Below are 13406 nucleotides of genomic sequence, written 5' to 3' on the forward strand. Positions count from 1 at the left end.
TCCTGGTCAAAATTTATCCCTTAACCAACAGCACTAAAACAAATTACCTGGTTATTTATTTTATTGCTGTTTGTGGGACCTCGCTGGGCACAAATTGGCTGCTGTGTATCCTACAGTTTTAAGCATTAAATCAGATTCTGCCCAGTCTCACACCATAGGCTTCATAACTCAAGTGATGACAGTGCAAAAAGTCAGTCAAATGGCTACATGTGATACGTAGTCATGAAGCCGGCAGTTTGTATGCGTTGTCAAATGCGTAGGCTTCGAGGAGCTCCTGAACATTTACCTGAGGAAGGAGGAAGCCTCCGAAAGCTTGTGAATTTAAAATAAAATTGCTGGACTATAACTTGGTGTTGTAAAATTGTTTACATGTGATACAGCAGTTAGAGAATTAAAATTTGAGAGATAAATTACAGATCTTCAATGCAGACAAATGCATTGGAAAATTCACATTGAAATAGCTTAAAATGACCATAAATATTCTAGAATTAGATCAAAACTCATTTTGCACTTAAATTACTTATGAGTAATGCTGGCTGCCAGTTGAACCTCATTTAGTATTAAAATTCTTTGTGTCTGCCCCAGATTAGGGGGCAAGTGGATTAATTTTTACATTGAGAAAACTAAACCTTTCCATTATAACATCGTCTGACATACTTAACCCGGGAGTATGAATCCTTGGCACTTTCCAGAAGACAGTACAGTTACTCAACAACTACAAGAGTGATCTTGTCCTTCAGCATCCGCATTATCTCCTCAACTGAGAAGGTATGACGACCCAAACCTTGGTCAACTCTAATGGCAAGCTAATATGGCTTCTTGGTCGACCTGCTAGGAATTGTAGAGCAAAGGATCCATATCAAGCAAGTATTTCTCTTCCTCCCACCCCTTAAGAGAGCACAGAGCCTGACCTCTAGGGAAAGTTCAAATGCAAATACTGGTTTACAAAAATCACAAGATAGAATTGAAGGCAGCCTTTTTGCTCATCCTTCCAGAAGTCCAACTCTACTCTCTCCAGTTCCAGCAGGAAGCTGGTTTTTAAATGAGCCCAATGTTCTGGATGCCTTTCCTAGCAACCCACTTTAGCTGATCACCCTCTGTGTAAAGACAACCCTCCTAAACTTGCCTTTAACATGCATCATTGTGTCCTGTCACTTTGATGTATCTGTTAAGTATTTATATACCTCTAAATAGGTCCCCTCTGAGGTACTACCTCTCCAGATTGAAGAGCCCTTGCTTATTTAGCTGTTTCTCTTAGTTCATCCCTCTGACACTGCCTCGTTGTTCTCCCCTGATCACCCAGAAAAGAAAACTGCTCATGTGTGGTTACAGGCACCTACCAGTTTCTTACCATTACATCATCACTATATCAAAAATACCAAGCTCTTTTTAAATAGTCATTTGTAGATGAAAGATTTCCATAATTTGGAACTCAAAGAATCATGAAAGAGTTAACTACTGAGAAAAGTTCACGCGCAGGAACTGATTAGAACATAATTTTAGCCAAACTTTCTTATGACAATAGTAATATCTGTATTGTATTTTGGCTGGGTCTGCAATTTTAAATGATACACTTAGTACTATACTTCAAGGGTATCATCAGCAGTGATATAGTCCTTGCTTTGTGGGAAAACAAGGATCTTGAAATTTGTATGGAGTATTCTGTATTAACGTGAAACATTCATTTTCACAGACAGTGCAAACAAAACATCTGAATAAATTTAGTCTCAAGGTTTTCCTGAAGAGTTGCGAAGTTAAAATGAAACCAATTGTACATTAAAAGTTTGCAATCACTGGTAGGAAAATAAGAATATTTGCAGGCAGTTCAGTTTAAGATGTGATCGGCATAAACAAGCTACTTACATTACAGCCTTTGGGTTCTGCAACATGCAAGCTTTTGGTCCAAATTTCGTTGCTGGACTTGGTCCATGTAGTGATCGTGTCCTCCTAGTGATTAAAACAAACCAGTGTCATTCAAAATAGTAACTGTACAAGCCTTTAAAAATAAACCACTTTGATACTGAAACATCTCCCAATGGTAAATTATGTGGAAAGTCACACTGCCCTCTGATGCCAAGGCATTGCACGTTGGTGTGTGCGGGGCGATCTTTATAATAATTTCAAAAAAAAATTGTTTTGCAAATTAAGACCAACAAAGTTTGGAGAACAGGCTTGTCATTTTCCAATTCCTTTACACTCCCCACTCAAAATTAATTCCCCCTGGGCTCCAGAAAGCACTTGATGAAGTAACGGAGAAGATTGACAAAGGTAGTGCAGTAGATGGACTTTCAAAAGGCATTTGATAAAGTACCACATAATATACTTATTCGGAAAATAGAAGCACATGGTATTAAAGAGATGGTGGTAACTTGGGTACGTAATTGGCTAAAGGACAGGAGGCAGAGAGTAGTGGCGAATGGACAGGAGTATTCGTATCCCACTAGGCTTAGTGCTTGAGCCTTTATTCTTTCTGATCCCGATAAGTTTACGTGGATCCCGAAACCAAACTTGCTAACAGAAAAGTAGGAAGAACATTGGAGATAGATATTGCAGCTAAATTTAGCTTTAATCAGTTATGCATATAAGCAGAAAAATGACATAGTACACTTAACACTGATTATATTACAGTAGAGAAAAGACCAAATGTGTCCCACATTATACAGTGAACGGAATTGAATTAGAAATAACCTGGGAGTAACAGTGGAAGTGTCACTGTTAGCGGCCAATGCAGTGAAACTATTAAATAGCTAACAGAATATATTCAGAGCAAGGAAAACCTACCAAAAGTGGGCTGCTTATTCTAAATTGACATCTATTGCAAGCTAAATTAACTCATTTACTTTAACAATTTAGCTCCTGTTTGTCACTAAAAACAAGTTTTATAAAGGATAAGCTGAAAAATGGAGCAAAGCACAGACTTGGACTGCTTTAATTTACAGAACGTTATCTTTAATTAACACAAAGTTCTGAATACCACCTAATAACTTACCCCTAGGATTCAAATCTTTTGGTGTCATGTTCAATTAAACTTTGATAATTGAAGAGTAATTTAATTGAACGAGACACCAATTGAACAACAGCAGTAAATTCCAGTTGTTATATGCACAAAGACTGTACTCCTGTAAATCACAGAGGGGGGCCATTTGGCACTTGTGCTGCTTTCAAAGAGCTGTTCAATGTCCCATCTCCCTGCCTTTTCCCTATATCCATTGACATTTATCTTTTAAAAATATTTATCCACTTCCCTTTAAAACCTGTAACGGATTTTGCGTCGCTCACTGTTTCTGGTAAGGCATCCCATGCTGTAACGTTAAAAAAAATCTCCAAAGCGCTCTTTGTTCTTTAGGTGACTATCTTAAATTTATGTTCTCTCGCCGACCAGTGAAAATAGTCTTTCCTGACTTATTTCATCAAAACTTCTCATTTTAAACACCTCTGTTAGGTCTCCTCTTGTTCTAATGAATTTTCTCCAAGTCGCTGCTCCCAACTTATCATCGAAGTGAACTTCTTCTGCACCTTCTCCATGGCTTTGATATCCTTCCTAAAGGAAGGTGCCCAAACTGGACACTATTCCAAAAGCTTAACCTATGATTTGTATAGGTTTAGCTTTACCTCTGTTTTGTACTCTTTACACTATTTATCAAACCTAGAATTCCATGTGCTTTTAAAGATTTGTGTACCTGTACCCCTAAGTCTCTCTGCTCGTGTAGACCTTTTAACATTTTACCATTCAGTCTATTATCCTCCTATGTCCCTCTCCTTATTCTTCCTTCCATAATGTATCACCTCACATTTCTCCACATCAAATTTCAACTGACATCTATCTGCCCAATCTACTAATGCCTCTATGTTCTCTATGTTCTCCTGCAGTCACTTACTGGCCTCTTCAGAGTTATCCTTGCTCCCTATTTTTGTGTCATCCGCAAATTTTGATATTGTGCCCCTATACCCACATCCAGATCATTTACTAATATTGGGAAGCAACGGTGCCAACAGAGACTCCTGGAGGTACCACTATTTACATCTCTCCAATCCAAAAATACATTTAACCAACTTCCTATCCATGCTGCCACATGTTAATATCATGTGCCTTAATTTTATCAACAAAACTCCTATGCGGTGCCTTATCAAACACCTTTTGAAAATCTATATACACAACATCCATTGCATTTTCTTTACATGTGTCGATATAGTTGCTCTACCTTCTCCTCTTGTACCCTTTCATTCCAACAACCACACCCTTCAGTTAGAGATACTAAATAAGTACTTTATCTCATTTTTCACTGAAGAGTGTGGTTGTCGGAATGAAAGGGTAGAAAAGGAGGAGGTAGAGAAACTTTATAGGATAACTATGGATAAAAACTACTGAAAAAAATTGGTAGACTTCAAAGTGAAAGAGGCAGCAGGCCATGGCTAACTAGAGAAGTTAAAGATAGTATTAGATTAAATGAAAAGGCTTACAATGTTGCCAAAAAGAATAGTAAGCCTGAGGATTGGGAGGGTTTTTAGAAATCAGCAAAGGATGACCAAGAAATTGATAGAGGGAGAAAATAGAATGAGAGTAAACTAGCAAGGAATATAAAAACAGATTATAAGAGCGTCTACAAGTATGTAAAAAGGAAGAGAGTAGCAAAAGTAAATGTGGGTCCCTTAGAGGCTAAGACAGGAGAAAGTATAAGAGACGTTAAACAAATTTTTGTATCTGTCTTTACAGATAGAAGACAAAAAACATACCGGAAATAATGGACAACCAAGGGTCTAATGAGAGTGAGGAACTTAAAGTAATTAAGATTAGTTGTAAAGAAAAAGTACTGGAGAAATTAATGGGACTAAAAGCCGACAAATCCCCAGGACCTGATGGCCTACATCCTCGGGTTTTGAAAGAGGTGGCTGCAGAGATAGTGGATGCATTGGTTTTGATCTTCCAGAATTCCCTAGATTCTAGAACGGTCCCCGTGGAATGGAAGGTAGCAAATGTAACCCCGCTATTCAAGAAAGGAGGGAGAGAGAAAACAGGGAACTACAGGCCAGTTAGTCTGATATCAGTAGTAGGGAAAATGCTAGAATCTATTATTAAGGATGTAGTAACAGGGCACTTAGAAAATCATAATATGATTAGGCAGAGTCAACATGGTTTTATGAAAGGGAAATCATGTTTGACAAATCTATCAGAGCTTTTGAGGGCGTAACTAGCAGGATAGATAAGGGGAACCAGTGGATGTAGTATACTTAGATTTTCAAAAGACATTCAATAAGGTGCCTCACGAGATTGTTACACAAGATTAGGGCTCATGGGATTGAGGGGAATATATTAGCATGGATTGGTTAACGGACAGAAAACAGAGAGTAGGAACAAACAGGTCATTTTTGGTTTGGCAGGTTGTAACTAGTGTGGTGCTGCAAGGATCAGTACATGGGCCTTAGCTGTTTACAATCTATATCAATAATTTAGATGAGGGGAATCGAGTGTAATGTATCCAACCTTGCTGATGATACAAAGCTAGGTGGGAAAGTGAGTTGTGAGAAGGACGCAAAGGCATATAGACAGGTTAAGTGAGTGGGCAAGACGGTGGTAGATGGAGTATATGTGGGGAAATGTGAAATTATCCACTTTGGTAGGAAGAATAGAAAAGCAGAATTTTTTTTTAAAAAGGTAAGAAATGTTGTTAATCAGAGGGATTTGGGTGTCCTTGTACATGAATCACAGGAAGTTAACATGCAGGTACAGCAAGCAATTAGGAAGGAAAATGGTGTGTTAGCCTTTACTGCAAGTGGGTTGGAGTATAAGAGGGAGTAAGGTCTTTCTGAAAATATATGGGGCTCTGGTGAGACCACATCTGGAGTATTGTATACAGTTTTGCTCTCCTTACCCAAGGAAGGATATACTTGCCTTACAGGCGGTTTAATAAAGATTCACTAGATTGATTCCTGGGATTAGAGGGTTGCCTTATGAGGAGAGATTGTGTAGAATGGGCCTATATTCTCTGGAGTTTAGAAGAATGAGAGGTGATCTCATTGAAACAAAATTCTTAGAGGGTTTGACAGGGTAGATCCTGAGAGGCTGTTTCCCTTGGCTGGAGAGCCTAGAATCTAGGGGTTATAGTTTCAAGATAAGAGGTCGGCCATTTAGGACCAAGAAGAGGAAACATTTTTTCACTCAGAAGGTTGTGAATCTTTGAAATTCTCGACCCCAGAGGGCTGTGGATGCTCAGTCATTGAGTATATTCATAACTGAGATCGATGGATATTTGGACACTAAGGGAATCAAGGGATATGGGGATAGGGCGGGAAAGTGAAGTTGAGGTAGAAGATCAGTCATGATCTTATTGAATGGCAGAGAAGGCTCGAGAGGCCATATGGCCTGCTCTTGCTCCTAATTCTTAAGTGCTAAACCCATTCCCCACCACACTAGTGGCTCTATGGGCAAAGACTCTGGTTTCAGCCTTGCTCAGGTGAAGCCTGTCCATCCTGCACAGGTCACTTCTGTCCCAGAATTGGCCCTGGTGTCCCGGGAATCAGAACCTGTCCCTCCTACACATTCTCTCCAGCCATGTACTTAAGTCCCTTATCTTACAATTTATGCTGACTAGCACACGGCATTGGGAGCAATCCTAAGATTAATAATCAGAGGTCCTACTCTTTAATCTATCTTTTAATTGCTGAAGCTCCCTTTACAGGACCTCAAATCCATTTCTTCCTACGTCATTGGTTTCAACATGAACCATTACTTCCAGCTGTTCCCCATCCCCCTCAAAGATGTTTTGCAGTTACTCCATGATATTCCTCACACTGGCACTTGGGAGGCAACATACCATTTGGGACACTCGGTGGGGGTGGGGGTCAACTGCAGAAATGCCTGTCTAATCCTGACTATAGAATCCAGTCACTGTTGTCTTTCATCCAATGAACCAGAGTATCTACAAGACCCTCGCCCCAGAAAGAGAACAGCATAGACAAAAAAGAAACTCAACACGATCTTGTCCAAAATAAAATTTCAATGGATAACAGTCAAATTCGAATCAATAACGCAGTCAGTTCTGTGGAAGGCTTTTAGCAAACTAGTGCACACTACATGGATATACTCCATGGTCACCTGGGCATATGTTAAAGATCTGCATTATGAGTAAAGCTAAAGAAAACAGCTAATAATCCAACAGGATTAACAGCACAAGAATATAAAATCATCAGTTTTTGCTGAATTCTAGGTACATTTTACAGTTTCATAGCTATTATAAACTCAGTTAAGCAGGGGTGTTGATACTCATTTCACTTCAGATAGAGATGCAGAAAGATGGACAGTCAGTCTGGGTCTGGATCTACCATTTGGCTCCTACAGGTATTTCAAACCACTGTATAACAAGGTCCTTTCATGTGACTAAGATTATTAATACTTTGCTGAATACACCCCAATCCAAACAACAAATCATAAAATTATTCAATTTTCTTTACAAGCACTTATTTGCAAATGACAAAGATTACAATTCCAAAAGAAGAAAAAAAAATGCACTGAATAGGCTGTACAAAGTGACAACTTATCTCACAAATTACATACCAGAATCTGAACTGTATTATGTTTCCTCTTTAGAGAGAATGAAATTCACAATGCAATTCCATACAAGATATTTTGAAAGTGCAGTCCTGAGAGCACAATCCTTGCATCAGAAGGTTGGGCCATCACAAGATGACAAAGTTGACTTACTCTAAATAGAAACAGTAGCAAGCAGTGTCCACATCTTAAAACTTAGCAAACAAACCCTGGATTTAAACAAATCAGTCATGGCTTTGTGAAGAACATTCAAATCCCAGTCGATCTCCTTGGTTAGCTCAGTCAATTTTAGACATCTTTCATTAATCTGAATATCATTAAATATTCAGCAATTTCATAGCAGGGGTACGCAGGAGGCTACAATGCCTGCACGTGGGCAATAGACCTCAGACAGCAGCGATTGCAGAGTGGGATAGCAGTGATTGCTCAATGGAGCCACCATTTCCCCATTGTCGAAGTTTGGAACTAATTGAAAGCTCCACAGTCGCACAAAAAAAAGGGGAGGTTGGAAATATTGGGACTTTGAAAATGGAATTGTTGACATATTGGAGCAAAGTCCAAAACATCAGTAGGATTTTGGGAAGATTATTTCAGGCGGAATACCTCACACGACTACGAAACTACTAGGAAATAAACCAAGACAAAGTATTTTAATATATTAATCAAAAATAAAAACTGAGACATCATTGAATTTCTAAACAGCCCTTAAAAACAGATTAATTGGCAGTTGTTTACTTCCTCAGTTTTACCGGCAAGTTCTTGTGTTAAACTTGAGAATTTCACAAGTGCTATTTGCTACAGTGAAAATGTCTGGAACCCTTGAAAGTGTTTTGACTTAAATTGTCTGACAGCCTTTACAGTTCTCAGCAAAATGATTTGTTACAGTAATTCAATATTCAATGAGAAGTTCATGAAAGCAATGTTACGCCCTGAGCACTGAGGAGGTGATTCAGATGGAGGAAGAGGAGATTATTCTATTATATCCAGAATAAAATACTTAAATGAATTTCTCTGTAGTTTAGCTTGGAGACACAAGCATAGCAATGGATTTCCATGTACATAAGACATCTGACTGTCCATTCAGATTTCCCTGCCTACCTCCTACCCCACCACCCCCTCCTTTCTCCCTCTCAAAAATCTACCCTCTAATTCCTTTACTGGTGTCTTCTCTGACTCACAATCCACTGGCCTTCCACCTGCACAGACGCAAAAGCCCCTGTTAATCTGCCCAACAATTGTTTTGCCTTCATTTCCAACGAACCTGTCCTCACTGGATCCTACTGCTCCCCATGGATCAACAGTCACCTCTGTGGTCTCATGTCCACGCGCCAGATATTGCTGGAAAAATAACGACCAGTTCACTGTGCCCACCATTATTAGTGTGCAAAACCCCCAGCAATTTGTGATGAAGAGGAGACACGCCATGAGTTCCAATTCGCCACAAATTGCTGGATTATTTTTGCTGCCTCGCCATTAGCCTTGCAAAAAATAATGAAAATTATCATCTCACCGTGAGCCTCCCCATTGTGCATCATGAAATTGCTGGATTTGCGCCGTTAATAGAAATTAATCTCGCCACAACCATCTAGGGCTGGTAATTCATGTCGTAAGGACCCTGTTAATGACATGAGTGGCATGCCACTGGACGTTGGAGGCCCAGAAAGGGAACCATTGAAATTATGGAGTCTCACTCCTACAGGTAGTAAATTGTTCCTAGAGGTTTTTAAAATTTTCTCACTTTTTCTTTGCCTCTTTTTTCTCTCTTTCTTAAATCGACACTCTTACTTTCCCTCTCCTTATTTCTCTTTATCTAATTTAACCCTAATTCAACCTATTCCCTTCTGTCATTCACTTAGTTTATTTCTCTGTCGTACTTTGTTCTTATCCAACCTGAAGTGCCCCAATTAAAGTCAACTTGTTCTCACTGCTTCAGTGCTCAACCATGCTGTGTTTCTGATTCATATTGCCCATAATCATTTTTCAAATGTTCTTTTGTCTCAGTCCAATATTACAATATCACAACGATTCAGCTGCATTAAGGATTACATGTACTGTAACATTCCCAGAATTGATTAACAGGTTAATTGTTAAATGGTTGGCAAACATTAGATTTCAAAACAAGAAGCACAGTTAAAACTACAAACATGTCAAAGCTGGTGGAACAGACACGAGGCCACAAAGCAATCGACAGTATGATATTGGATTTAAATCAACTGGAGAGAAATTACCAGGTAAGATTTTATAAAACACAACAGGCACAACATAATTTCCTCAACTCATGGTACGGTAGCATAGTGGTTATGTTACTGGACTAGTAATCCAGAGGCCTGGACTAAAATCCAGAGTCATGAGTTCAAATCCCGCCACGGCAGCTGGCGAATTTACATTCAATTATTTAATTAAATTCAATTAATTAAATAAAAATCTGGAATTAAAATACTAGTATCAGTAATGATGGCCATGAAACTACCGGATTGTCGTAAAAACCCATCTGGTTCACTAATGTCCTTTAGGGAAGGAAACCTGCCATCCTTACCCGGTCTGGCCTATATGTGACTCCAGACCCACAGCAATGTGGTTGATTCTTAATTGCCCTCTGAAATGGCCTCACCACCACCTTCTCGAGGGCAATTAGGGATGGGCAATAAATGCCGGCCTCGCCAGTGACGCCCACATCCCGTGAACGAATAAAAAAAAAAGCACCTTTTACCCAGATAGGCTCAAAGAACTGGGTCTGCAGATAAGTGTAGACTCGGGCGATTTGATCGAGGTTTAGAAATTAATGAAGGGACTAGATTGTGTTTATGTGGATCAATTATGTCAACTGGATAGGTTAAGGAGGACCAGGGGTCACGCAGACATGTTATGCAAGGGCAGAACCAGTTTGGATGTTATGCGAATCATCTTTTCCTAGAGAATAGTGGACCTGTGGAACAGGTTGCTGGCTTATGCAATGAATGCTCATTTGATGTATTTCTTCAAGAGAGAGCTGGACCTGTTTCTGGTTGTGGTGATCACTTTGTACAAGAGGTAGGTACCCTATAATATAAATCAGGGTCAATGTGGTCCCCTGGACTAGTTTTGATTGCATAAAGGGGTCAGAGAGGAATTTTCCAGGGTTTATCATCTGGTTTTTTGCCTCTCTCAGGAGATTACATGGCTCCAGGTGAGTGGGGAGTGTCTTTATTGTGATGCATAGGGCATCATAACTATTTGGGACAGGCTGTATGGATCAGTGGGTCTTTTCCTGTCTTGTCATTTCCGTACGTTTGGATAAACTTGGCATCGCAAACAAAGCTTAAAATGCAAAAAGGAATATACACAGATGCGTTCTGTAGTATCACCAGTGACTCCTGCAGGTTTACCTGCACTAAAAGGGCAACCTACAACACAAAGAATGATAAATGCAACAAATTGTAAGGTTTAAATAACTTGTTAATTGTTTCACATCTTACTGTATGGGAAAAAGTCTGACATCCTGTGGTTCAACATGAACACATAGGAATGCAAAAATAATTTTGGGATGAACTGCAGTCAAAGGCATTCAGGCTGAAAAAAAATCAAAGAGCTTAATATTGCTAGCTGGCTCCTGTAGGGTCTGGTCAGTCTTGTCCTCACTGCCGGAATCCTTTTTACTACAATTGGTGAATATCTGGGCATTATTTATGTGCACAACCACATTACCATTAATGCATCTCCAGTTTTGTACATTATAGGTGCACTTTGTATTACAAATTTCTATTTGAGGTGGAACTGTGTTCTCATCCAGGTGGGACATGTCAGTGCTAAGGAAGAGAACATTTTTTAAAAAAATAATCACAATGTGAAATGGTTCAACGCAAAAAATTCAAAGTAAAATTTGTGGGGACTTTCCATCATTTTTGTGGAGACTCAGGGCCATTGTACTGGAACAGATCATTAAATTGTTTACACAGTGGTCACGACATGGAGGCACTCTTCTCTCCCTCAGTTCACACTCTTCGCCTCAACCCCAGCTCATAATGGCACTCTTCTCCTCAATTTCTGCTGCCATCTCCTCTCGTTTATGATGGCACTTTCTCCGCCTTCCTCTCCACAGTTCATGCTGCCACCTTCTCCTCTTCAGTTCATGTTGACTGTCTTCCTTTCAGTTCACATTGGGACTCTCCTCCAACCCACAGTTCCCACTGTCACACCTCCCCCTCAGAACTGCTCCCAGGGAATGGAACTCTGCTGTGGGCTGGAACTTTAAGTCTTGCACCATAAGAATTCTTGCCCACAGAAAATTTCCACCTCCCAGAGCAGCATGAGCAATGGGTAGGAGCTGAAATGGTGTTGACTTTCGTCTGCAAATATGGACAAGCTGATCTCAAAACGTTGGCCGTAAGTGAAATGCAAATGGTTGACATGTACACTTACCGCTAAACTCAGTTGAAAACCCCTCCCATCCTACTGCACCAGTTTAAACATTTTTTATTTCCTCTGCTAATATTATGCCAGGTTGTAAGACTTATGCTGTTCCCCAACTCTCGGAGTGTCGTAACTCATTTCATGTAGAACCTCTACAGCCAGCAGGGAGGGGAGACCTCAAGCCAACCCCCGGATGCTAGAGGTGAAAGGACAGCTTTGTAATCATCTTTGCCCACCAGTACCCAAGGTTACAACTTGTTTATTGAGGAGGTCAACAGTCTTTGGACACCACCACTGTTTTACTGCTATGTCAAATGCAGTTAGCGGGGGTAAAAGAATATTAGGCATCTCTAGAAGCATTGCAACATCAGCTGTGAATCTGAATAAAATATGACTACCACAGCTACTGGTATTAATTCTGCAATTCATGATAGATATGTTCTCCGTAGCAACTAACTCTAAGGGACCAGAATCCCTCACTTCTAATCTCCCTACCCCGTCTTACAATATTATAAATTGGGAACTAACCAGAGTTGGCCATTAAAAGATTCGACTAATGGTTCTTTTCCCCAGTACAGTACGACAAAAAGTTATCGAATATCTCTATTCTGTAGTGTTTTTGAACCAGCTGACTAAAGGACAAATCCAGCTTATTGCACACAGATTTGAAGATAGAGATGTTGCAATCTCTCATGAATAGAAGCAAGCACAAATAAAAGTTGCCTCAACTGTCAAATCAACCTGTTAATGCAGTTTGATTAAGACTTCTTCAGTACTCCAGAAAAGGCAAGACCATTCTTTTACAGTTTGTAGGAAAACAATGTTCATTTCAAACTCAGACAGGGTGGAGGTGCTTGTGTGTTTGGATTTTTAAAAAGTTCCTTAAAATAGCCACTCACCACTTGTCTTGCATGGTTATAAGTGTACCAAAGAACATAATATGGCAATGGCATTTTAACTCTTGTGTAACACTAATTGTATACAAGAGGACAGTGCTAATTGTATGCTCCTTAGGCTTCTCGCCATTTTGTACAGTTCCTGTAATTTTCTGCTCATCTAACCCAGCCCAATTTGGTGAAACAGGACATCAGCACAATATCTGCAGCCAATATGTTAGCTTGTTCACAGCTGTAAGAATTTCTTCACTTATCCAATCTGACTGGCCATGTTTCATGGCTGGAATGGCATCAATGATGATTCAGTGGTATCACGATAAAGGAAATAAGCAGTTTCATAATTTTAATGTCTTAAAACAGCCACCACTGTGTATTTTAATTCAATAAAGTCTACTCTGCTGCTCCAAAGACTAAGAAACAAATTACTTAAGTGCAGGGTTTCTCATACCTTGCAGGAAGGAATCATTCACGTTGCATAATAGCTTGCCAACTCAGGAGAGAAATTGTGGATATGGCACCTGGTGATCTTTTTCTAAATCAGAAACTGCACATCAGTGGTGGTTAAAGGTTCTGAT

General features: G+C 39.7%; 1 protein-coding gene across 3 annotated transcripts in view; it reads right to left on the minus strand.

Annotated features, from left to right (window-relative positions):
- Positions 1 to 13406, minus strand: part of LOC137301045 (NAD kinase-like) — an 85244-nt gene that overhangs the window by 48952 nt on the left and 22886 nt on the right. For all 3 annotated transcript variants that reach the window (XM_067970422.1, XM_067970423.1, XM_067970424.1), the window contains one exon: positions 1864 to 1947. In XM_067970422.1, the coding sequence (XP_067826523.1) occupies positions 1864 to 1947 (84 nt within the window). The remainder of the gene's footprint in view (positions 1 to 1863; positions 1948 to 13406) is intronic.

This window comes from Heptranchias perlo, chromosome 32 (assembly GCF_035084215.1).
Source record: "Heptranchias perlo isolate sHepPer1 chromosome 32, sHepPer1.hap1, whole genome shotgun sequence".
Classification (NCBI taxonomy): domain Eukaryota; kingdom Metazoa; phylum Chordata; class Chondrichthyes; order Hexanchiformes; family Hexanchidae; genus Heptranchias; species Heptranchias perlo.